The sequence below is a fragment of the Seriola lalandi genome, unplaced genomic scaffold, assembly GCF_002814215.2.
Source record: "Seriola lalandi dorsalis isolate HSWRI2012SDOR001 ecotype SW California unplaced genomic scaffold, Sedor1 jcf7180002054437, whole genome shotgun sequence".
NCBI classification, from domain to species: domain Eukaryota; kingdom Metazoa; phylum Chordata; class Actinopteri; order Carangiformes; family Carangidae; genus Seriola; species Seriola lalandi.
In genome coordinates, this window is record NW_019524990.1 from 168,911 (window position 1) to 195,287 (window position 26,377).

A 26,377-nucleotide genomic window follows, 5' to 3' on the forward strand; every position below is an offset into this window, starting at 1 on the left:
TTTACAGATTTGCCTCTCCAGATTATGAGTCATTATTTTTTCATTTTTAAAGAAATAAAAGTTTGTTTTTATTACTGTTTTGTTTTTAGCTTCATTTCATTTCACATAAACAGTGTTCCTAAGATTTTGGTCATCAATGGAAAATGAAAAAGAGAGACGGTGTAGAGATGAGTGCTATTTGTCTTTGCTGAATTGTAAGCTTTCTTGTTAAATTCCCAGACAGTATTTTATTGATGTAGACTGTATCAGTCCAATATATCACTCTATGGATTTTCAGTTATTATAACTTAATGTGCAGCATTTTCAGCTTGTTGTTTTGGTGCCACAGCTCACAAAGTGGCTGCTGTGGTTGACTCTCACTACTCTCATTAACCTTGCAGCAGCCTTCAAGCATACGGCAGACGGAGAGAGTTAGGGAGTAGCTGTTGAACAGAGTAGTGAGGTTTTAGTTTAGTTCCTATACAACTCTTAGCCCCCCCATAACCTCAGATGTTGGATTTACATAATTACACCTGCACATTCCCTAATTCCTGCAAAGTCCCATGCACTGTCACATGAAGCTTCAGCATTGTTTTTATTTTTCAGGAGATTCTGATGGTCTGACCAGAACGAGGTCCACAGAGAAACCTGCCATTTGCAGACCCCCAGTCAGGCCTCCTGAGCCCCCGTCCAGATACCCCACTCCACAAAAGCCCCAAAATGCAGCCAGCAGTGAGTGCACGCCCACATCCTAGTAAGTGTTTTTCAGTGATACAAAAGTCTGAAGCCTCTTTTCTCTTTTTTTTAAAGATACTTTTGGGTATGCAAATGCTGAAGGGGTCAAGAATTCCAATAAATGTTCCACTGTTGAAAAGTAGAGTACCACACAAGTGTAGCACCCAAAAACCAGCAGGTAACAAATAGATGTAGAAAGTGGATATAAAAAATGCAGTCGCCAAATGAATAGGTGCTGACTCCTGGATCACAAAGGATTTAAAGAAGAATCACAAATTCATGATGAATCAGATGTTTATGTTAGTTTTCCTCTTATTCTGCAGTGTTGCCTCTAAAACAAAGTTTTTTGAGAATGCCTCGAGGCAAGTTGGCAGGTACGTAATTTTCTTTATCTTTGCTCCAGTTTGTCCTCCTCGTTAGTTCAGGAAACTTATCAGATACATTAAGTTTGTATACAATAGATGAAAGTTAATAAAATCACAACAGAGCAAATGATTAGAAAGGTGTTATAAGTTATAGCTGTGAACAAAGGAACATTTTTAATTGGTCAATAATTGTTATGATAAAAAGTGAACTACTCTATGTCTCCGTTAGCTGGAAACAAACACATCTGCTCTTTAATGATTCACTCTCATGATCCACTTTCAAGGCCTTGCTGCCCTCCCTGCACAGGCAGTGAGGCAGGCATATTAGGAATGTCTGAGTGGGAAGAGTTTGTGGGAGTTTTATGATAGAAAGTGTAACTCTCTTTATTATAATCTCTTTTGTCTGTACAATTTACGGTAATGTGTCCAAAAAGGGGAAGGTGTAACCTCTGCTGACGTATAAAGCTCACGTGTGTCCCTCGGACAGAAGAAGCACAGTTTGACTGTAGTGATCGTTGTCCCACAGTTGGACCTTCTATTAGCGGCACAGTTTTCTAACACTGTGCAATACAAGCATTATGTAAATACAGTATTCAATAGATAAATCTAGATCTGACATGTATTTGGTAGATTATTTTTATATATTATATATATTTTATAAATATATTTATATATTTACATCATAGCTCAATCTGACATTCCTTCAAACTCATATGCTACAGATGGATTTTATTAGACCCATCTGACACTGTGAGATGCAATGAACTTGCAAGATTGCTGTTATAACTCAGGGACGCTTTAAGAAAGATCATGGGGGGGGTCTGTTGGTTAAACTGAAGCTGAACTGTAAATCATAAATGGATTTGGCATTTTTTATTTTTCTTTTCTTTTCCCTTCTAATTTAGTCCACCGACTTCTCCAGTACCATCATCAGGGACAAACGTAAAAAAAGAGGTGAGAGTTACTGTGATTTTAAATTTATTCAGTATTTTCAGGCTCTTGAGTGTGTCTTAATGAACTGTTTAATTGACTTGAATAAATTTGCATTTTGTATTTAAACGTATATACTTGAGACAGATTGTCTATGGCTTGTTTCCTCAGAATTGAAGTTAAGGAGACCTAGAACACATCATGTGACCTCTACATGTGCTGTTTGGAGCACACTAAGATGGGGGGAGTCACCACTAAGAACTCAGTTGATGCTGATGTTAAGTGACAGACTAAAGTAATGGTTCTCAATAGAACTGAATTTAATGATAAGAATCATGTCGTCAACGCAGGAGCATGAGCTTGTGAGATAACTGGCTCGGTGTTTATTATTCCAAAGTTGGGATGGAGTAAATCTTTTTTTTTCTTTCCACACCAATCAACACTTTTGTCAAATAATATTATAATATTTAGTCATTTTAAAGTTCAGTGGTTTGAATGACTCTGGGCAATGGACATGTGCGAACTAACTTGGTTATGACTTATCTACATTTTAACACTTGTTTTCAGGAGTGTGAAATAGATGTCCCAAAGATCAATCAGTTTCATCATTATTAGTCTGAAAATGTGACATATTAGTCTAAATATTAACTTTTAAATGTTGTAGCCATGTAAAGCCATTGAGACAAAAACTATTGTCTGCTATTTTAGTGGATCTGCTGAAAGAAAAGCAACTGCTAAAGATTGTATTTCAGTATTTAGACAAACCAGCATGAAAAAAAAGATTATTTCAATTTGTTTCGAGGAACTGGATAAAATTAATTCATGTTAAGCTACATCTTACAGTGCACTAATTATGTCTGTGAAAGCTATTTTAGATGGTCTTGAATAATTCAGTTGAGACATAACTCACCACCACAACATAAGACACTTTTTAAAAGGCATTAAAAAAGTATTTGCTATAAAATGTGACTCTGTATTAAAGTCAGTGTAGTTTGAATTTACACTGAATTTAAAGCTTGTTAGTTTAATAGGGAATTTTAAAAAACAGATTCCCTCACTTCTTACCTCTTTTGTAGGTCAGGTTGTATAGGAGAGTCCTTGAAGTTTACCTAAATTTATTGCACCTCAAATTAATTGTTGGGTTTAAAAAAGAGGTCAAAACTGTTTGTTACAATATGTGAATATAACACTCCAGATTCTCCTGATTATTATTATTTTTTATTTTGTTCTTCTTGAAATGGTAATTATGTTGGTTTTACACTTATTTTTGCATAACCCAACTTGAAGATTCTGTTTTTTTTCTGGTTTTCAAAAAGGAAAAATAAACACAATGCGTTTTTAACTTGACTCAAAAATGAGGTGTGTTTGATCTGTCAATTCTGTGTTACTCTATGGTGTTTCTGTCTTATCTCTCTTCAGTCAGTGTGCTGATGTTTGAAGTCAGTCTTATGACTTCTGTCTCAGATTTATACTAAGTGAATGTTTTTTAAAGTGTTCTCTCAATTTCTCTAAAACATTAATCACTCGTTAATATGGTGTTAACAGGTCTCTAATTAAAAGTGTCACTTCACTTGTCAAAGTGTAAAGTTGCTAAAATTCAAACTTATATTTTGTACAAAGTGCAAGAGGAGTTGCAACATGTAAGAGATTTTTTGCAGGGTGTATCATCTTACTACTGCTTAATCTGAGAAACATTTAATATAATACAATAAGGTTGATTGACTGAGGACTCCAGATAAAATGTTCTCTCATGTTTCTGGCTGATGACTTTACATGATATCCATGGTGAATCAGTGGAAGTAGGTCAATTAAAAGGAAAATAAAAAGCATAGAAATTTAATTAGGTTTCAGTAGCACTTTCTGTGACAGCTAGCACTGTTGTGATAGAGTAATTGGCTTCATTGTTATTCATTTGTCACATGTTTTGTATGCAGATATAAGCTGTTGTTGGCGAGGTGACATATGTGCAGAACTGGATGCCAAGTAAGCATTATGCAAAATTAAAAAGTAATTTTCTAGATTGATGGGTGCTGCTGACGTTTTGTATATTTGTTGTATTACTTAAAAACATGCCACTGGAGGCCTGACAGTCAACCATGTGGAATAAAAGGTTGGCTGAAAATTTTGATTGGAAACATTGTAAAATTTTTATGCCAGTAGCATGGTTGAAAATAATATTTAAAGATTGTTCACCCTCCCCCATGCAGTGAATTTGTTGTGGTGGTGTTCAGTACTTGAACAACTCTAATAGAGCCCTCTGACTATGACTGTGATTTTGTCCTGCCTTTGAGGAGCATAATCTGTCATGTAGCTCCATGTGGTTTGACCTTCATTCACTCTCATCCAAATATACTGTTTCAATAGGAAACACAATTTAAGTAGCAAAAGTATTCTCAAAAGTTACCTCATGAATACTGGGTGGTGTAATGGCTCCACTCAGTATACAGAGCTTCATATATTGAGCTCCATATCTTGTGAAATTACATCTCTTTGTACCTGTCCTCTGACATTGTCCTTTCAATACTCAAGTAATATTTCATGAATGTCTTCCATTTTTGTATGTGTGTGTAGGTGCAGTTTTGCATGAGCTTCTTATGGACTAGTGAGGAAAAAAGAATTTGCCATCGAGTTGGGTGTCTTATTTTCTCAACATTTTGAAAAATACAATTAACGAAACTTTATAATCACAAGTTCTACAAATCCATCTTTCTATGTTCTCCCAAGTCTTTCTAATGTTTTCACAATACCAAAACCATGTATGAGGGAGTCATTGTGAGTGCCACCTTTTAAACATCTATCTGAGGCGCTGCTGTCGAATTTAGGAATTTTGTCTCTAGAGTATTCGTGTCATTACTCTGTGTAGGATGTAGATTTTCATTAGTGGTTGGGAATGAGAGGACAACATGCCAGGCCTTTACCATTACTTTTTGAGTTTATGCAGTTGTAATTCATCTGCACTAATATAGCAACCAATGTATGTCATATTCCTTGTTTGTACTTTCAATTGTTATAGATTTTCCTAATTATTTATAATTTTGTCTATTACCATTAATTCTGTTTTTTCTACATTCATTTTATAACCTAATAGCCTCAACAATTCAGAATAATAATATTTGTATAAGGAAATATACAATACTACACTGTTGCCCATAAAGTTGGAATAATTTAGTTTCTCAGTTTAATTGTGGTTTCATTGTGGTTTCATTTTCATTGTGATATGTGTGGAAGAGATTGACTACTAAAATTTTGAGAAGATATACGCTTTATCTGTCAAGAATAAATCACATTGTCACAATCATTTCATGGAAAGAGGTAAAAAATATTTTATTCCAACTTCATGAGCAACAGTGTATATACAATAATATCCTGCTACCTTTGATGAAGTCATGAACCTTCAGCACTTTATACAGATAAGATCATTCAAGTTGGTCAGGGCTTTTCCTGCATCAACTGTCAACAGTTTTGAATACTTATACTTCTTTGCATACTGTATTAATGATAGACATGTTCTATTATTCATTTTTAAATCTATTTTGTATAAATTGTAGTGGATAATACTTTGGAAAATTTGTACTAATTTATTATTCATGGCGTTAGTTATGAATTATTTTAACCACAGTTGATTCAACTAATATGTCTAAAATAAGAAAGTCTATCACTCTCTCCAACCTGCTTCAGTGTTTGTGGGAGAGTGTGATTTCTTTGGGCAGAACAGTTTCTATAACTAGGGGATTTATGTTTGACCAAAATGTTGCATAAAATTCTATTGGAAGGTCACCCTTTCCTGGAGTTTTTTTTTTTTTTTGAAGGAAAATCATTAATAGCAACTTTAATTTCTGTACATGTAAGGCCCATATTGCGTTCTTGTTGCCCCCCTGATAAGCATTTCAAATAAAGTACCACAACATTCCAATGTCCACTGCCAGCCCGAGCCATTCCTCCTCTCCTCTGCCTCTCTCATTCCACCAACTTGTATCCCAATTTCCTCAGCAGTGGTGGATAGTTGGCCCACATCACAGGACCTGTGGAAATTCCCTCACCAATTTCATACCGATTCATTTTGACCTTGAGCCTCAGTAAATTAGTATGCGGCCGAATGCAAGACTTTTACATAGGGGAGCACACACAAGAACAAAAGAATGTGTGTTCTTACTGAAGCATGCACCATGTTTACTGGATGTCCAAGCTGTATTTAGTGCTAATGTATTCCACGGCTTTGGGAATGCAGCACCTGATACGTGGTACTTGTAGTTTTTCTCCTTTCCATTAATGTACATTTGTTGTACTTTTCTCAATTTATTACTCCAGCATGACAAAGACAGCTTTTTGACAAACTAGGAAAGTGTAAGTGGACTTAAGGCTTAAATGTTATTTAGTTTAATATGCCCTCATGCCTTGCTATCGTGTGCTTCTTCATTTAGTGTTCAGTTACTTGATCTGTCAAACAAACATCCCCATCTTCAGAGTCAGAATTATTTTAATTGTTTTCAAAAGATGATGCAGCTTTACACCTTTGAAAAACACACAGCAGGTCACAAAAGGTATAAATCATACAAGAGATGCCTTTAAAAGACAAGTATCCGGACACTACAACAGACATTAAACAAATCAATACAGTTACTGTTTCATGTACAAAAAAACACGTTAATCTGCAGTACACTGGGCACATACCGGCCATTGTCCATTGAAATCATACAAAAACTGTAATCTACTGTGATTAAATCGCTTTAGTATCAAGAATTTACAGGGGCATCGACAGTATATGGCTCATTGAGATGTGTGTCCAGTGGCACTGATAACGCCTTCAAATTTCCCCGTGTAATATATGATAAAGCTAAACAGCATTTAAAAAAACTAATTACAACATCATTTCAAACCAACATTAATTTCAGGGCTTAAGAGTAGGAAATGTTAACTGTGACAGTCTTAAAATATAGTGCATTCAGGAAACGTAAGAAGTCTTGATAGATATCTGAATTTTAGAATTTAATCAAAACTCACCCAAAACTTAAAATATTGTTTTTTTCACATGAAGAATCTGGGTTCCAGTAGTGTTTTTATCAGACTTCTGTGTAGTTTCAATTTTATACTGAACTGCTGCTTCTCAAATGACAGACGACACATTTATTCAAGTCTCAGGGCTATAATTGGTTGTGGTAGTGGAGTCAAGTCTCATGGACCAAAGTGTATGTATCCATAGCTCATGGATTCCCTTTTCTCCCCCATTCTTTTTCACACAGCAGATTTTGTAGGAAAAGACAAAAGGAGGACATGAAGACATCAACTTGTTCAGATGAAGTAAAGTACTCTACATGCTTAACTTTATGAATGAATCTGTTACAAAAAACTGTGAAACTATCAGTCAACTTATCACTGTACAATATATAGTTATCATGCCCTCTGATAGATGTACCGTGCATTGAACAATGATGACACTATCAGTATATAACAAACAGGTAATTGGAGGGAAACATGGATGTCCATGCTTTGCTTTCTGTAAAGCTAAAAGTTACACACACAGTTATACAAATACATGATGCATGCATCTACAAGCTTGTAAAAGAAATTGCTTGTAGTATTGAATTTACAGAGTTAGAAAACATTGTTGAAAATGTTTGAACAATGTAGAATAAGCCACAGAAGTTAGTTGTTTTGGATTGTAATAAAGACAGAACAGCTGGTTTGAGAAAAGTTATAATCTCCTACAATTCTAGTTCTTTTACTGAAAGAAACAATTTCAGTCTAAATTACTCTCTGTCAAGTGTAGTTGTATGTCTGTGTATGGTTTATGCAAAAATTGATAATTGTATTCAACTCAATAAATTACTGTAAAGTAATAATTTTCATCAGTTTCGCTCAAGCAATCAATTTGTCAATAATGTCAAAGCATTCCACTGATTTTCTTTCTTGGTTTTATCTCTGAGGTTTGGCAGGGCCTTCCTGGACTCCCAGGTTTAAATTGACTGTGAGATTATTGAGTTTATTATTTCTTGTCCTGTTGGCACATTACTGCCCTAATCTTTTAATCAAGCTCTCATTCAATATTTGTCTGTATTTGGTGCCATCCTTTCTCCCTAGTGTGGGTATAAGTCTCCCAGTCCCTGCTGCTGTCAACACCATGATGTCTGGCAAGGTTGGAGGGCGGCAGAGCAGTTTAGAGCTGTAGACTAAGTGCATTGTGTTATAGCTGGTGACTTTATTTTACTTTTCTCAATAAATCTCTTGGTAAAAATAAAATAAAGGCTTGTAATTTGCCATGTGTCTTTGCTTCACATTTACATGCTTTATGGTAAATAAATAATTTGATGGGAGGTTCAATACTCTCTACAGCCACTGTATCTAAACAGATACAAGGATACAAGAATATAGTTTATTGTCAATAACTAATTCATGTTGCCTTTGGCTTGGATTGTAAAGTCATCTTACTATTTAATTATCATAGATAAATTAATTCTGAAGCTGTGCTGTGGAGGAATACAGTATCAAAACAACATAATTTTTCCAACTTCACTTATGCCAACTACCTGCGTTAACAAGTTTCCCAACTACATATTTATGAGTTAATGCTTTAAAATTAGTAACATCGAGAAAACAGCTCGAACACATTTGCTGGCAACTTGACGGGACAATATTTGAAGTGCAGAGTGACAATAAGCACAAAGTGTCTTCTGGAGATATTTGCATTGTGCTGCATTGGCTCAGTCAAGCAAAAGCAATGCCCTGTGTGAAGACAACACGTGTGAGTGATGAAGGACTTCAAAGCAATGTGTGTATGTTTAACAGTAACTCAGTCTGTTTCTTTTATGACCGTGACTTGGCTGAATTTTTACACTATGCAGTGAAGAATTGTACTACTCATCATTTGTGATTTCAAAAGTAGACAAGAGCAAATAGTGAAAAACTCTTTATGCTTAAGATACACAATGTGAGGTTTTGGTTGTGTGGCTACTACCAAACACAACACCTGACCTGAGCTGTCATCTTGTCCACTGTCTTTCAAAAAGACATGGTTTTAACATCGAGGGTTTGAATCATCAATAATTTGGATTTTAGGAGAATACTGAATGAACAAAGTCTAGTGTATACAGATTTTTTATTGCCAAATAGTTGAATATGGAAAAACAAATACATTTCTGCTAACTGTGACTGCAGAAACGCTAAATAATTTTCTACAACTCCAGCTGTTGAGAAGCATGGTGTGATTAATTATTGTATATATAAGTTGGATTTTCATATCAAAAACTAGTACTCTATTCAATTTGTAATCTTTGTTTATAATTGAGACTTCACATGTCCACAAAGCTTTATTCTTAACTACACATTAACTGCAAGAATATCCCTTTTTCTTAGCAAATCTAATGTTTTATGTTTACTCTTCACAAATTATCAAGACAACATCAACTTTATGTTTTACATTAGCCTTAGCTGACTATCATATCTACACTGTTTGCCATAGTAATGACCATGGTCTTTTCTCCATAGTTTTATCCCACATTTAATGTCACACCAGTATGTCAGGATTTTTTTTTGTATCTGTTACAAAGTTTAATAAAAAAAAACAAAAGAAAACAAATCTAAAACCTACACATCTTATTTAAGCACTTAAATGCCTTCCAAGTTGTATTTACCACTCTCGTTTTCACAAGCAGGAGCTTGCTCTTGAAGGCAGTCATTTTAAAAACAGATTTCAGGAAGTGTCTGTTTATTTCTGTGATCCAATTCTCATTTACTCTTTGGGCCATCACATGTTCTCTTGTTTTTGTATGTATGTGTACCTCATCAAGTGTATGTATAATGAAGGTCACATGCAAAACTTGATGTTTTTAACCCTGCTACTTTCAGATGTCTGCAATCTTTATTTACAGACTGCAAAGTAGCATCTCCGCTCAATCTGAAAACACTCGCAGCTCTTCAGATAAAAGCTTTAACAGTTCTGAGCAAAAATCTCAATTATGGCTAAAAAGGAAAAAAAACTTGAAATTAAATAATGAATACATGACAGGGCTATGAGCTATTTGATTGAACATGTACGGAAACAGTGCAAAGCCTTTGTTACAGTTTATGGAGGCAGCAAAGCTGAGTCAGTTTTTGATATAAAAAACCCCTTCTACTTGTGAAACAAGATAGGTTTTGCCAAACCTGCCAGGATCTTTGGTACATGTACTGAGATTATTTCCCCAATCATCTCTGGAAAGCTGACCTTGGTGGGGAGCGATTGAGCCTGAACAAAAAGGTCAAATGTAAACTGATGGAGCTTCTTCACCATCTGAAACAGAAGAGACAACATCATTTGAATTAAGTTCACTACAAGCAGAGAGTTTTAACAATAACTCAGGAAACATGAGTCATGAAAACATAAGATATAGTCATGGCACTGTTAGGATTAGGACCTTTTGGTCCTTTTCTTTCCCTGTTTTCCTTGTGTTCTCTGCTGTGTTCCCTTCCCTCTTGTGTTTGTTTGTCCCGAGTTTGCGTCTGTACGTGTGCGTGTGTGTGTGTGTGTGCGTGCGTGCGCGTGCGTGTGCGTGTGAGCGTTCAGCTGGGCGCTGCTTCCTGGATCGTGCTCCCATCTCCCATTCAACTCTTCACTCGTTGACAGATCGTTCCAACTCATCGCGCAGACACTACGGCCTCTTTTTTCCTCTTTTGAAACAATTTTGCTCTGTGTCTTGTTGAACTTTTCGGTAACCCTGAGATTCCTGTGCCTTAGGTTTATTCCTCTGCCACCTGCCACGCTCAGCCCCCATCTCGTCATGTCTGTTTGGATTTCGGTTAACCTGCTCAACCTGTGGGTTTGTCACACCTGCCTGCCCTGCTCCACTACTCCCAACAAGATTTTAAATAAAATAACTTTTTTTCATCAGTCCACTCTTTTCTGCTTTGTTGGTCCAGATCCTTACTATAAACCTTACAGGCATGGCCTAAAATGTTTGGATTGTAGAGCTCTGAATCACAGTAAACTCATCGATTAGGCTTCTTTCTACCCTGAAGAACAGTTGTTAGATTTTTAAGGTAATGCATTCAGATTCTGCTTGTACTAGCATGGGTTTTTCCATGGGCTATTAAAAACACAGCATCCACTTAGATTTAAGTGCATGTGTGGCACATAGGATAGTTATTTAATATTATTTATTTATTTAATTGCCCACTCATTAATGTGTGTTGTTTATATGTATATATGTTTTATATTTTTACAGACACCCCGCGTTAAAATTTTAAACATTCGTATTCCAGGCACGAGACCACTTGTGAGGCTATATAAGCTGTGGGCGTTCGGTTGTACATGTTGTAAATATTGTGTGCTTTCTGTTTTGTGTATTGTTATGTGTTTTCGATAATCTTGCTTATATGTTAATTGTGTAACTGTCGGTGTTAGCTGGTGTTAGTGTTTCTAACGGAAGCGAGGTGAGAGTTGAAGTTTGCCGTCCTCCGCTGGTAGATGTGTGTGCGTGTGTGTGTGTGTGTGTGTGTGTGTGTGTGTGTGTGTGTGTGTGTGTGTGTGAAGTAAATGTTACAGTGTTTTGTGGTTTACATTTTGTATATTTTGTCAGTAGATCCAATAGTTTTGTTAATTTGTTATTTTCTAACTGGTTAGTTAACGGTGTATAACAGCTACAGCGCGAGCCGCAGCTGATCAACAGCACAGTGCAGTTTACCGTTGCTAGGCAACCAGAAAGCGCTCAGGCTGCGGTGCTGCAGAAATAGGAAGAGGGAGATTTTCTTATAGATACATTAATATGCTTGTTTTGTGATTTAATATATAAAGGGGAATACGATAATTGTTTACATTGGTAAAGATTATAATCATAAATAGTAAAATGATATAGAATTAACATTGTAAATATCTGGTGAATAGTTTTATTGCATTTTTGAAATTGAGTCATTTTGATATTGTGATTATTGTGTTGATTGTATTGATGTAGTTGGCAGTTAACGTTTTTAAGTAAAGCAACTGAAGACCAGCTCATCCACAGTGCCTTTGTTATTTGTCCTCACAGACACTCAATTTTTTAAAGTGTGTCACCCCTGGAGTATGCAACTTCATGCGCGTAACCACACCCGTCGCTATGGGCGGGCCATAGGGGGCCTGGCCCGCCCCCAAAAATGCTTGTGCCCCCCCACTTGAGGCACAGATCTCTTAAAGAGATTACTTTAATTCTTATTTTATATTATCATAGTAGCCAATTTTGTGTTGAGAAATACTAATGTTGTATTATTTATCATTAAAACATTAAAAATATAAAGAAACAATGGTGTGATTTTGTTTGATTGATGGGAATGTACACTGCAACAGCCTATCACGGCCTTACTGAAAAGAAAGTTACGCTATGTACGTGACGTAGCCTGCGTCAATGTAGCCGCTCAACAGTAACCGCGCATTTTTGAAAGTGAAGCTGGATGAGTTTTCACCGGCTTACTATTACATTTCTAGTTCATCATGGATATTCGTGAGTGGTTGAAAAGCCCAGCAACAGTCTCCTCTCCTCCGGGTGTCGCTGGAGAAGGAGACCGACAGTCTGAGCCCGTCGCTGCTCCGTGGAGCTCGACCCGGGGCCTGGCGGGACCTGCAGCGGCCTCGGAGCGGAGGCTACCAGCGGGTCAAGTGCAACCGCGACTGGGGCAGTTATTTGGGCCACAACTGCCTGTTGGATCAGTGGGTGTGAGTGACCTCGGCACGGACAAACCCAAACAGGTTGTGTTGAAGAAATATCCAGGCAAAATGTTTGGTTCAAAAAAACGATATTTTTCCTCTAGCTGGTATTTGAACAGGGACTCGGTGGAAAAGGACGCTGCGTTTTGTTTTGCCTGCAGGAAATTCAAATCTGTATCATCGGACGCGACCTTCTCCATTAAGGGATTTAATGATTGGAAACATGCAATTGAAACAGGCAAGGACTTAAATAAGCATGCAGCTTCAAAAGAACATTTAGCCTGTGAAGCAACGTGGAGAGATTCAGAAACACGTAGAGAGACAGGGAAAGAGATTTCCACTCTCTTAAATTCAGAACAACTGGCTCCCAACAGATTCTACATGTCAGCCGTAATAGATATGCTGGAGGTTTTAGTGGTGAATCAATTGCCGTTACGTGGAGATAATGCTGGTTTTAGATAGGTTTAAAGTCTCTGTGCGTGTGTATGTGCGTGCGTGTGTCTGTGTCTAATGGCAATGCATATCCCTCTGTTGACTGCTTTAAAATGCAATGTTTGAGAGATGCTTCTGGTGTTACATCTGTTATATATTTCAGTGTTTTATGGATATTCATAACGTTGCTTCTATGTAATGCATTGCTTTAAACTATGAGGACTGATGTTGTCGGCTATACCTGGTCATATTGCTGTTGGTTATGTTTAACGTGATGATTACATGATGCGCGAATACAGTATAGGATTATTAAAAATATACGTACTGTAGGTTAATAATAATTGTGCCCTCCCATGCATTTCTTATGCCCCCCTTAAGACTGATGTCTGGCGACGGGTCTGCGCGTATGCATCACCAAGAAATGCTTTAGGCAAATTGGTAGAATAACAACTGTTGATTTATAGTTTTCACTGAAATGCAGCCACGTGTTGTGACATGGGAAAGGAATACACATGTGACATTATTCAGCTGAAATCATGGGAAGGTGTCTCACCATCTGGAGCGAGTCCAGGAGTCGGGTGAGTTGGTTGAACCTCTGAGAACAATTGGTCGTCATTCGATAGTTAATGAGTCGATCAAGTTCGTTGATGTAGGTGAGACGCAACTCATCAAAGTACTTCTGACTCTTCAGACCCTCAACTGGAACTGGTGAAAAGAGAAAAACACTTTTGACTACATGTTTGGTGGTTCAGTTTTTTTTTTTTTTTGACAGCTCAACTTTTGATGTCATGATGCTCAGTACACAGGACAGTACTCACTAATGCTAAAGAGGAGCAAAGCCTTCATGCAGAGAAACTCTTCCTGAGTTATCTGCAGCAGCACAAACTCCTGTGAAAGATGTCTCATCCGTATGCAGTGCTCATACATGGTGGAAATGTGCATCCGATGTCTGCAGACATAAAAAGGTCAGGAGATGTGAATGAATGAGTTCAATCACAAGAAGCAAGGATAAATTGCTTATACATTGGACATTTATTCTGTAATGAATGACTACAAAAGAGGAAAGAATGTCAGAGGTTAGATCCATTTCTATAAATGCTGTAATGGAGAAAGTATAAGAATCTGAAATATCAGATTTCTGCTGTGGGTTCTTTGACATCTGGTGCAAGATGTGGAAAACATGCAGCTCTGATCCATTACTAGAATCCCCGTCATTTATTACTGGTTTAAAGTTCAGGTGATTGGATAGTTCATGTTCAACTTGCCTGAATGATTATATCAACATGCATGGGAGAACAACAGTGGGAGATCAAACTTTGGCATCTCTTCCAACACCTCTGCCTTTTTTATGCTACACTTTGTAACATAATTTCATGCTGTGAACATGAAGGTGAAATAAGGCATATTTAAGAATCAGATAGTTACTGTTACTGTAGTTTAGTACAGAAAGACTGAAAGCAGACCACAGGAAAGAGCCTAAAATTGAAAGACAAAGAGATATGCAACAGAGCTAATGTTCAGAGCTGAATGTTCTCCATCTCTCTGGGAATGGGTGCAGGTTTCAGGTATGTGATTGTATAAATATATAAAATCCACAGGCCAGCATTTAATCGAATTATTAAATTATAGAGTGACTGTGTAAACTAAATGACGATGATGATGATGGTGATAATGATGACAGAGTAATCTCATCAGGATAATCTCGGCATCCACTTGGAAATTGTGCCGAAATGGAAGGACCCTCTAATTAGAATATAATATTGAGGTTATCCTCAATTACACATTCATACACTGTTTGTGTTTTTTTGTCAAAAACTTTGCTGTTATTTTGCATAATGATTGTGGAGTCACATGCAGGGACACTAAAACAGCAAAAAGACAAAGAAAACAACCCACTAATGGTCCTCTCTCTCTTTATTAAGTGACACAGTTTGGTTTTAGTCGATCAAACAGCAGATATAAGGCTGTCTAACAGTTCTACATGAAATTAAATAGAAATAGCTTAATGTAGGCTACTTTTGCTATCTTGTATGTTGGGCTTCTACAATTAAGTATCCACTTATGTCATCAATATGAGATGCTTTTTACTATTCAAGGCCTTACTAAATTCTCATGTTCCCTGCCACAGTCATATCTGTTGATCACCAAGCAGCTTCAGTGCAGCAGTTTGGGTTTTGTTGCTCATTCACTTCCTGCACAAATCAAGATTGAGTCAGCTATCTCCCAGTTATAAGGTTGTTTCATCAACCTGTAGGCAGCTATATTCATAAATATCAATTCTTACTGGGGACTTCTGCAAATTCAACAGGGATACTTCTCTCCACAAGTTATTAACCAAAGCTTAATAACACACGGTAGTATAGGGCAGCTGTGAATGTGATACTGTAATTATGGTATATGTTTAAATTTCTTTTGATCACTTTTCTCTGACTGTGACACCTGTTCTTGCTTTGAAGACTTGTGTCTAACTATTTTTCTGCCTTTTAACAGAGGATGATTTTAAGGTCTATTATTGCAAAATTGAAGCCATTAAAACCAAATGTGGTATGCAACATGAGCAGATGTTGCCCGAATCCTAATATAAGATTTCTGGCCTTTTAAAACTGGTCATGATCACAATATCTTTATTTTGTCAGTTATTATAAAAATGAAATACAATTTATTCTAAAATTTATAAAAATCAGGGTTACGGTTTTTTCCTTATCTATAAATTGCAATATACTGACTTAGGAAAGATTCATCCAATGTATTTATGTATACAAATGTTTGGTTGCAGTAGATGAACACAATCATCGCATACATACTGTAAACATTTGATGATACTAAATAAGTTTGTGTAACCATTAATATACCTTAGACCTCATATGAATAAGCTTCGAATACCAGGTCCATGTGAATTTGAATGCTGAAAACTAATGTTCCTTACTTTAATCCTACAGTAACAAAAGAACACCTAAGGAGGGAATTGGATGAACACTGTCCTAAAAATCCTGCAACCATCTGTACTTTACTTTTATGAAATTCTAGAGATGTCTTTGTGCACAGGCAGGAAAGCAAATCACAGAAAGATGGTGAGAGAAGGGGATGAAGACAGAGAGAGAATACTGTCTTTATTATGTATGATAGCACCAGCTTACTCACTGGGGTGATCTTTAAACATAATGAGAAGCACAGCATGTTGGGTCACCCCCTGATAAAAGCCTTTTAGAGAACATTGTATGTAATTGAATTCAAGAATTCATAGCTGTACATACTCATTGAACACAAGATCCGGGGCGAAGTAAAGCATCCTGCCATTGACGTTCTTATATGACCTCCATCCCAGGGCAAACACCATCACCCCCATCCATGAATGTTGAATGACAGTCATTTGGTCGTCCACATGAAGATTTCTAAAACCTAAGGACAGAGATTTTATATATATATATATATATATATATATATATATATAGATATATATCCAGGTCTGTGAGCACAATCTTACCCAATATCATTCTCATATCTGAGAAAACTGATGAAAGACCACAAATTATATTGTTTGTCCTCCCTCTGTAACTCTACCATTTGTCTGTCCTGCTTTTGACCATCATTACTTTTGATTCATTTGTCAAAGCACTTTGTAAACTTTCTTTTTAAAAGGTGCTGTATAAATTACGTTATTATTATTAATATTATTATTATTAAATACAAAAGAGGAGTTTCACTGCATTGTGTCACAGTAGTCACAGGTTTGGTAGTTCAAATGAGATGGATTACAATTCATTATTTCCTGACTTCATACTTTATTTAAAACTGCTGTGATCAGTGTCTTATACACAATTATCACCTTAATGCAGTTACCCTCAGATCATATTTCAGCTAATTAATTTAGTTAAACATTCTGCTGCCAAAAACCTTGCCCTCAGGAACTTACATTTATCAGGTGGATTTATCAGGAAATTGCTGATCATATTAAAATCTCAACCAGTGTCCTACCTGGCAATCCTTTCGCCCATTTGACCACTTTGACCAATTGTCTTTCTCCTAGCTCATTGAGGCTGGTGAGCAGGGTGGCCGCTGAGTCTGGTTGGCCATAGTCATGTCCTGCATTCACCACCTCTGGCTCAATGGCCTCCAGGATGTCGAGAAAGACCAGCTGGGAGTTCAAGTTCAGGCCTGATTTAGGAGAGATACTCTGGATGACCTCTGCAGCGTCCTGCACAGGATGATCCTCTTCAGGGTTTTTCTGTTGACCAATCTTCTTTAGTTTACGTGCTACAAACAAAGGAGACTCAAACCTGAGAATCAGTTCAGTTGTTAAAAGGTTACAACTTCAGCTGTGACAATGAATAAATATGCTATTTCGTAGCAAAGAAAGTTACAAATCAAACTGATCTTCAATTTCCAATCCACCTGACTGGAATTACAAGGAAATAAAGGGATAAAAGTTGTAGTCAGACCATATTTTTTGCACATTGTTTAATCCCCTCAGTTCAGGTTTGACACATCTGATTGAATTTGATTGGTGAATCCAGCTGCTCTGACTCTAAAGACTTGATGGATGATGGATTTTCTGCCTTTGATTTTGAGGTCTTTACTGCACACTTTACCTGTTACAGCTAAATGTAAGACCCAGAATGAATTGATGGAGGTTCATTCCTCAGGGTTTCCCTTTCAAAAATGGTCACAGTTATTCAGCTGATTTGATTCAAAATCAATCACTTAAATCCTCAGGTCATCATTGTTAAACAAGACAATGTGTCTGTATACACACTGTGGGTTATTGTTTTCTCCTCTGAGCATTAGAGGAAAATTGCGCAACCAAAACTTCTCTGTTGAAAATTAGTTCTACTTTCTAAATCATCATTTAGAAATGTCTCCTACTGCAACTGTGGGTTTTAAATAAGCCTTTTAAGGGAAATACCAATTTTATCCAACAATACTCAATACTGATCTGCTAATAGCTTTGAAGATACTGAATCAAATCCTATTTGGAAGAACATCTCGGACCAGATGAGCCTCATGTTGTGGAAAGGGATGTGGTCATCATGAGTGAGTCCTGGCAATACAGATGTAGAGTAGAGTCCTAAAAAGATATCGTGTAACTGCATAACTCAGTAAATCCTACAGATTTGCATTCACAAAACATACAGAAATGAAAGACAATGAAATCTCAAAATGATACTGAATCTATATATAAAAACCCTACTCCCTCTTTTTAAGCAATGACAAAGCTACAATTACTTTCCTCAAAAATTCTGAAATCCCTGAGGCAGCTGCTCCATATGGCAACCTGCACCTATAAACTACAGTAAATTGGAGCTGGGTCTTTGATTTGGTCGCATGGACCATATACAGTGAGCATAGGAATAATTATGTTACAATAGTTCTTTAACAGTCAGGTTTAGGATGGTTAACCATTTACTACACTCCCTGACTCCCTTTTTTGTCCACATGTAACAGGGCTGTAAACAGTGTCATTTCAACTCAGCCTGTTATTTCAGAATGAGAGCTGTGCTGGAGTGTGAGTGACAGACACATACAAGTGGTGAGTATGTGCTGAGTGCATTCAAGACAGACATTTGTTGTCAAAGTGGGATGCTCAACAAAATCATAAAAATTGACATAATTTCATTAACTAATTCTCTGAAAATGAATGTATTTATCTTTAGGCAGTAAAAAAACTATGAATTAAAATATGAGGCAACATATTTTTTAATCCCTTTTATAGGTGTTGACTGACAGTAAAAAATAACAGTTAATTGTCATGCTATTGCCTCTTGTGTGGAGAACGTCTCATTAAAACTGTGGCCTGGCTTTTCAGTTCAGTCTGATAAATATTGAATTGCCAGTTATAGATACGACTTAAGTCTTTCTCAGAAGTAGCAAATTGCAGATTATATAAGATCATTTGCAAGTCTCACATTTCCATTCATGATCCAATAACAAACATTTGAAAGAAAAATGGTTAATTAAAAATTCCTCCCTGGGATTCTTGACTGTGACACAGACAGGCATCTGATCTTCGCAGAGTACAGTGTAAATAGGTTGGGTTGAGCTAACCTTAAGATCCCCATGCTTGAGCTGGGGCCAATATACACAAGAGGAGATATCCAAATGATGGATTCAAGCACGGTCTTTGTTACACTCACATTAAGTCCAGAGGAACAATTAATTAGACGAGACACTCTCAACTTTGTGTATACAAACTCAGTGTATAGGTCGACCCGCACACTGGGCTGTATCTTACTTTGTTTCCAGCTAAAACTGACCTCCAGTGAATAAACTGTAGATTAATCCATTACAAGCCAATTTTCCCTCAAATCAAACTGCACGTGTGAAATTTATTGGCCATTTTTTTTCTCACTGTAGTCACATTTTGTGCCAAGATCATAACTGCACAAAAAACACGACGTTCAGTTTAGCACTTTTTGTGCGCCTTTGCAGATCCCACTTTGCTCTTACTTTGGTGTCCAGGCTGTGGATGTCATTATGACAGAAGCTCACTGATGTAAATTGTATTTCTGGGCAGGTGTGTGTGTGTGTTTATGTGTGTGTTAGTGAGCACTGCATTTGACAGTCTGACAAAAGGAGGAAGAAGTGAGAGGAAATGGATAAACCTTCCAGTCCCTAATAGCTCAACACTCAAATGTGACATTTTCCAATAGGAATAACATAATTTTGAAATAAACTTATATGAGCTGTTAACAATAACTACAATGGGTAACATTTTACATTAGAGCTCCATATAGTAATGTAATAATGGGGTAATACCTTCATAATAATAGATAATCATGGGACGATACTGTTGTAATGAAAGACTGACATATGACAGATTTCTTTTTACTATTGAGGTTAAGTTTGTGTTAGGGTAATAATAATAATAATAATAATAATAATAAGGGTATTAATATGACACATAATAATGGCAATCATGATGATAAACACCTGGAATTGTAACTGTAATATCCTGATTAATAATGGAGATGTCAAAATCTTATATATGATCATTTCAGTGAAATATCCATCATTCTTAATTTTTGGTGCATAAGCATAACCAAAATCAAAACTATGACAAGATAAAATCTAAAAACAACTCATAGTTGCTAAAACATTAGGGAGATGAATTGACTTAATTTAACTCCTAACACTGTTGACTCAGAGAAAAAGATGAGGAGTTTTTCACAGCTATAAGGGGAATGGTACTGAAGAGCAGGTTTGGAGGAAGCGATGAGATGGTCAATAGTTGAATAGGGTTCCAGGGTTACAGGAATTCTGAATTATAGCGTAGCATCAGCTCCTCCAGCTGTTGATGAATTGTACGCTCAGCTTGACGGTGTTGTCTTTTCATGTTATCAAAAGCAAGGCCCATACAGTCTGAGAAGGACAGACTGTTTTATCTAAGTAATTGATCCAGAGACCTAAAGTAATTATGAGAGCTAACATATGGCCTTTGTTTATGTATATGGCCAAAGACATAAAATTAAAAGCACTAATCAGTCACTTCCACTGACTAAAGGTACATTTCTTGCTACTACCTCTGTAATCTCAAAGTATTACCCCAGTATTATTCTGGAGGACCTCCGTACTAAGTCATTACTGCTACACAAGCATTTAAGCATTCAAGACAGTGATGCCCCTCAGTCTTGAACAGATGCAAGATTCAGAGATTTCAATGCTTTTCTTCAGACTGTCCAAACTATTAGGAGTGAAACAAATAACAGTGATCTAATGATACTTATAATTTAATTGATGTAACTGCCAATATACTGTATTTGTCATTTTGTAATAAATTAAGCATAGACCTCTCTTTTTCTCTCAGTATTTCATGACTTTACCTTGAAGTACTTTGAGTAAAATCCTCTGGGATGATAAAACCAAATGTATAAATTTTTTGCCTTCACTGCTACAAATTATTGTCATAAATTTTCCTGTGAAATGCCGCGAGTGAATTACATGTCCATGATGAGAACATAAGTGAAAGGATCTTTTTAGCCACAACTAGAAAAGGTGTGCCTTTTTACTGACAATCACAGCATTAGATCACATTTTCTCTCCATGGGTTTGTCAGTGACTGGTGGTGAAATTACCAGCATGTCTGCTACTTTAATTCACATGTCTCATGTCAGCTTTGTGCTTCCCATACAATTTTCACCGTTAACAGAATGAGAAAATGGAAGAGAGTGAAAATTGAACACAAGACTAAAATTAGTCCACTACATGTCAATCTTTACAGCCTAATATGACGAACAGGTCTGGGTGACAGTAAGAAGAAGTGAATGGAAGAGGTCTAAATTGCATGGTAGCTCAGTCAGGGGCTTGATTATCAGTAACATCCCCTATTGTGATGATGCTGCAATTGAAGAGAGTCAGCTAAGATGTGCAGTGAAGAGAGAATAAAGTACTTGGTCTTGGGAAACCATTAATACTTTCACTTTCAGGACTACACTTTCTCTGCTGTATGCTTTGTCCATACAGTATGTAATATACTGTTTTTATTATAGTCTACGTTGCACAAATGTATATATCTTAATGTATATTCATAGTGTAGTGCATATACTATGTCTGAAGGGAAATACAACTGATGATAGAAAAAAATAGCTTGTGATTAGTAATGCTATAATAAACTGCAGGAATAAAAATAAATGATAATTGTTTCTTTAAAAGATTTTAGTACATGAATCCACCCTACCTCCGAGAGTCATTCCAGCTTCAAAGCACTTTTTCAGCCGACAAGACGGACAATTCTTTCTTCTTAGCTTATCAATAGTACAGTCATTTTTGCTTGCACACAGGTATTTCTGTTTGCCTGCATGGACAGAGAAACCACAGATACCACAGTGACTGAAATGTAAAACACTGTAAATATCATTCCGAATTAAAGAAAAGAAAACAGATTTAGTTGCTGAATATTTGTATCAAATTGTAAAAGAAATAATAATAATAATATGTTAAACAAACAGTGAGGATACATGGGGAGGGGGCAAACTCCCAGTCCAAGTTAGACCATTTAGCTTTTTACCTTCCGCAGCTCTTTTGAAGAAAACCTTGCAGCTGCCACAGGTGAGTGCACCATAATGGCAGCCGGATGCCTCATCTGAACAGATCAGGCACATCCTCTGTGGTGGGAAGAAGAACTCCATGGGGAACAGGTGCTCTCTGCCAGCCTCAAGCCTGCAGTCAAACACATGAAACCGGACATTTACAGACCATGAACAGCTATTGAACATGCGGTGTGATGAAACAAATTGCTTCTACTGATTACTGACATTTGATTGTTTGTCATAATAATAATAATAATAATAATAATAGTACTGCATATTCATATATTTTTACTACTAATACTGTTTTAGTAATTCACTAGTTTTGTTTTAGTGTCTGTTTTTTGTAACTTTAATATCTTGTGAAATTAATAGTCATTTGAGATAAAACCTAACCTTGAATTCAACAAGTCCATAATTACTTTTTACTCATTACATTCTGTCCAAAATGGAACCACAAAGCAGTTAATATTCACTCGCCAGAACCATGCTGCAGCCTCTCACCGTGTGAGTTAAGGACTGCAGAGGCTGTGATGACTTAGGATGGTGTGGGAAAGATTTGAACGCCAACACCACAGCCAAGTAGGGGGTGGGGGGAGCCATGACGGGCGTCCAGCCTCAGCCTTGAACACTGAGAGAATGGAATAGGCAGAGACATAACGTTGCCTCTGTGACGTGCAACTCAGATAGCAAGGTTTGGTGTAAAAGTGACGAAAATGAAGCTTAAATGAAGACCCTCTGCTGTGTCCTGATTGATTTTAAGTGACAGAGGAAAAAACGATTTATATAAACTGGGAAATTGAAATTACAAGACAAAATCTAAATGAATCACAATATAGATCTAGTCTTTAAGTTGTTCAGTATGTATGAAAGGTCTCTCTTTTTCAATTTTAATTCCTGCATGACAGTAAACTATGAAACCTGTAATTATCTTTCTTTAGAATGACACCCAGTCAATGCTGTGATTGAAATGATGTGGTAGGTTAAACAGGGAGAGTTGAGGTGATGAATAGTGACACTGAATTCTTATGTGGTCTGGATCCATCAGCAATAAATGTGAAAAAAAACTCTCTGAGGGCACAGATCAACAAAGGCAACTGCTAACAATACACAGTGCAGCTACTACAGGTTAAAACAGATTGATTATATTTAACTGTAGGGTGATACTCACAATTCTATAACCCACCTGACTAAAACATTACTTCCATAAGCAGTAAGTTATTAAAAACATATTAGAGGTTATACACTAGTATAACCTCTAATATGTTTATTTGAGGTATTACACTAGTATAACCTCACTAGTATAACCTCTAATATGTTTTTTAATAACTTACTGCTCCAGCTTCTCAGTAGTTTTAAATACAGTGTAGCTCACAGAACTGTTTCTACTTTGAAAAATTTTACTGTTAGAACACGGTGATAAAACCACTTTTAGAAAAAATCAAAAGATCAATCAGTATTATTCATATTTTGTAAAGACCTAAGCAGTTGTCCCATTAAACAATTGCAAGATTCAAAATTGTGCAGTGTATACATACTCATTTGAACAATATCAATATTCAATCAGGTGGACTCATCAAAATGAACATAACTTATAAACATGGTTTAATTAACCCAGACATAGTGACTAGAAAATCTGACTTTAAACATCAGTTGTTGTTTGTTCCATTGTACAACAATTTGTCAACTGCGTCATTTTGTGTGGAGTATCTAACACCAAACAGTCCTGTGAGTATGTATGTACGGATGAAAGATACTGGTGTAGATGTAAGAGTAGAGCTTCACAGATGGATCATATCTGATATAGTTTTTATGTTATTACTCTTTTTAATGCCATGTTTTTTATTATCTGTTATATTATTATATTATTATATGATATTATTATTATATTTCTTGTCCAGGTTTGAGAATATAAATATTAATTCTTACTTTACTTGTATGGTTGAAAGACCTCTTGACATACGGCCTTAAATCCTACCTATTTTTTCATCTTTGATGAGATGTACTTTGGTGTAGTACCTGATTTGTTTACATTGTGATCATTGTAATGTTAACCCACACATTTGGAGTGCAAGAGACACTAGATATATTGTATACTTGTACATATTCTATTTTATTTATTTTAATTATTTTATTATTATTGTATCACAAATATATACATCATAAAATTAAATGAAATACTTTGCAGAAACACAGATATTCACTGACCATATACAGGTAAATGCCTCCCATTACAATTACATCAGACTGTTACTGGAACAGTTTGGTCAAAACATAAGCACAATTTTCTAATTTACAAAAACAGAATGATTTTTGTATGAGTCTAATGTTTTTCTAACTATAAAGATAAGTAAAAACTATTATCCGTGTGCAATACCGTTTGATTGATGCAGCAAAAGATTAGGATTAATGTTACTATATATACTATTCTTCTGTTATGATGAATGGGCCAATCCCATGATTTGCTTCAGATTGTTATTTACTTGCCTCATTTCACTCTGTCATTTTCTAAACTAATGCACATTCATAAAAAAACTGAAGTTGAAGTAAAAATGTGAACCTGGAAACTGTGCTTACTCTAGCAATGTAGTTCAACTAACATCTGTTTTCATCTGTTTTCTTTTGTGAGGTAACAGTATGCAGTTCCTCATTGGTCAGGGGAATACAGGTCGGGTGAGCAGGACATATTTTGGCCCATGTAAGGGATTGTGGACAGGTCCAATGTATTGTAAGCATAAATATTATCACTGTACTTATTAGCCACTACTGTAGATTTCTCGCTGCAGTTTTCACTGTTTATTATATGTAAGAGCTTTTCTCACCGCACATTGTGGATCTTCACTTCATTACAAGTCCAAATCTGAGCTATACAAAATCCTGCTCTTTGCTACGGACCTTTTAACATCTGTTGTCTCTTTGTGTGACAGTTCTAATAAAATGCTTAAGTAAAGCCAGAACTATTTGGTCAAACAATTCCAGACCTGCTAAGTTTGAAATCATGATTATTACATTTGCAGAGTGCCGGAAACTGTACACAAAAAAATAGGTGATTAAAAAACAGAACTCACAATAAACCATCACATCATTAAAACTATTTTTAACATTAAAATGTTTGATGATGGTCCTCATGACCAGAATTACAATTTTAACTACCATTTGTTGCAAAAACATGTAAAACACATTCATGTTTTCTCAGATGGCACCGTACTCTATACTCTTGATATTCCGCACATTCAGAGCAGGTGAAACTGCAGCAGACATTTCTGTCCACAGCACTATTTTTTTTTTTTCAAATAATTATGAGGAACTAAGTCTTATAAGGGCAAACCCAGCAGCAGAAACAAGAAGTGTTCATTCAGGCCAGACGAGATATTTTAACTATTTGGTGACACATAAAGTTCAGCAGACAGACCGTTGACGCAATACCCCTCCTCCTCCTCCTCCTCCTCCTCCTCCTCCTCCTCATCATCATCATCATCATCATCAAAAAAAAAGAGAGAAACTCATAGAAGCTACAGTCTTAAGATGATATTCCCTGTTTCAACTGATTTTTCTGATTAGGCCTCTAACAATGGCACTTCAGTACAGAACTGCCTTGATGCATGTTCCTCTTCTGCATTTCCACCAAAAGTGTTAGTGTTCCATTCATTCCCATCAAAGTCTCTGTCCTTGTAGCAGCATAATTAGTGCCACGGGTGCTCAGCTCCGAGGCACTCCTCTACAGCTAGAATAGCTGAGAGGAGTGCCTCGGGGTGGAGTTCCTCAGGCTTATTATTATTCTTCCGCCAAATTTTGGCGCGTAACTTGTCCCGCAGCTTTGAGAAAACCCCGGTAATATATACATCAAAACGTGCGTCTTGATCCTGAAAGAGGTGCTATGACTTTTGGTGTTAAAATTCCAAATTTTCCCAAAGTTATTCCCAAAATACTGGGAATAAATAATGCATTAGGAATGCATTGGAATTTTCTTTAAAAACCCACAAAATTTAACCTTTTTTCTACAAAATTTCACCTTTTTTCTGAGTCACCCAGCTCTCTCATACCTGTACGTAGAAATGTGATTCAAACTATAAAACGGAGGAAAACTTCTGCTCTCTCAAAAACACAACAACTGTTTTTACATAACATGTAAACTTTTCAAACTGTGAGCACTCAAAGGAGGAGTGGAAATCACTTTTTCTTCAAAGTTAGAGTGAAAGCGTCAGTTGGCTAGAGTGCGTGAAGCAGTAAAAAATAACCTTTATTTTTATTTTTAACTCGAGCTC

General features: G+C 36.4%; 2 protein-coding genes across 2 annotated transcripts in view; one reads left to right on the forward strand and one right to left on the reverse strand.

The window, feature by feature from the left end:
• ophn1 (oligophrenin 1) overlaps positions 1 to 3,364 on the forward strand; it is a 22,478-nt gene extending 19,114 nt beyond the window's left edge. The window contains exons 21-24 of the mRNA XM_023410759.2: positions 586 to 733; positions 1,038 to 1,088; positions 1,985 to 2,033; positions 2,181 to 3,364. Of these exons, the coding sequence (XP_023266527.1) occupies positions 586 to 733; positions 1,038 to 1,088; positions 1,985 to 2,033; positions 2,181 to 2,186 (254 nt within the window). The 3' untranslated portion in view covers positions 2,187 to 3,364. The remainder of the gene's footprint in view (positions 1 to 585; positions 734 to 1,037; positions 1,089 to 1,984; positions 2,034 to 2,180) is intronic.
• Positions 3,365 to 6,468: 3,104 nt separating this feature from the next.
• Positions 6,469 to 26,377, reverse strand: part of ar (androgen receptor) — a 24,768-nt gene continuing 4,859 nt past the window's right edge. The window contains exons 2-8 of the mRNA XM_023410752.2: positions 22,094 to 22,245; positions 21,764 to 21,880; positions 17,068 to 17,346; positions 16,347 to 16,491; positions 13,911 to 14,041; positions 13,646 to 13,797; positions 6,469 to 10,275 (exon numbers count right to left, since the gene is read on the reverse strand). Coding sequence (XP_023266520.2) covers positions 10,117 to 10,275; positions 13,646 to 13,797; positions 13,911 to 14,041; positions 16,347 to 16,491; positions 17,068 to 17,346; positions 21,764 to 21,880; positions 22,094 to 22,245 — 1,135 coding nt within the window. The 3' untranslated portion in view covers positions 6,469 to 10,116. The remainder of the gene's footprint in view (positions 10,276 to 13,645; positions 13,798 to 13,910; positions 14,042 to 16,346; positions 16,492 to 17,067; positions 17,347 to 21,763; positions 21,881 to 22,093; positions 22,246 to 26,377) is intronic.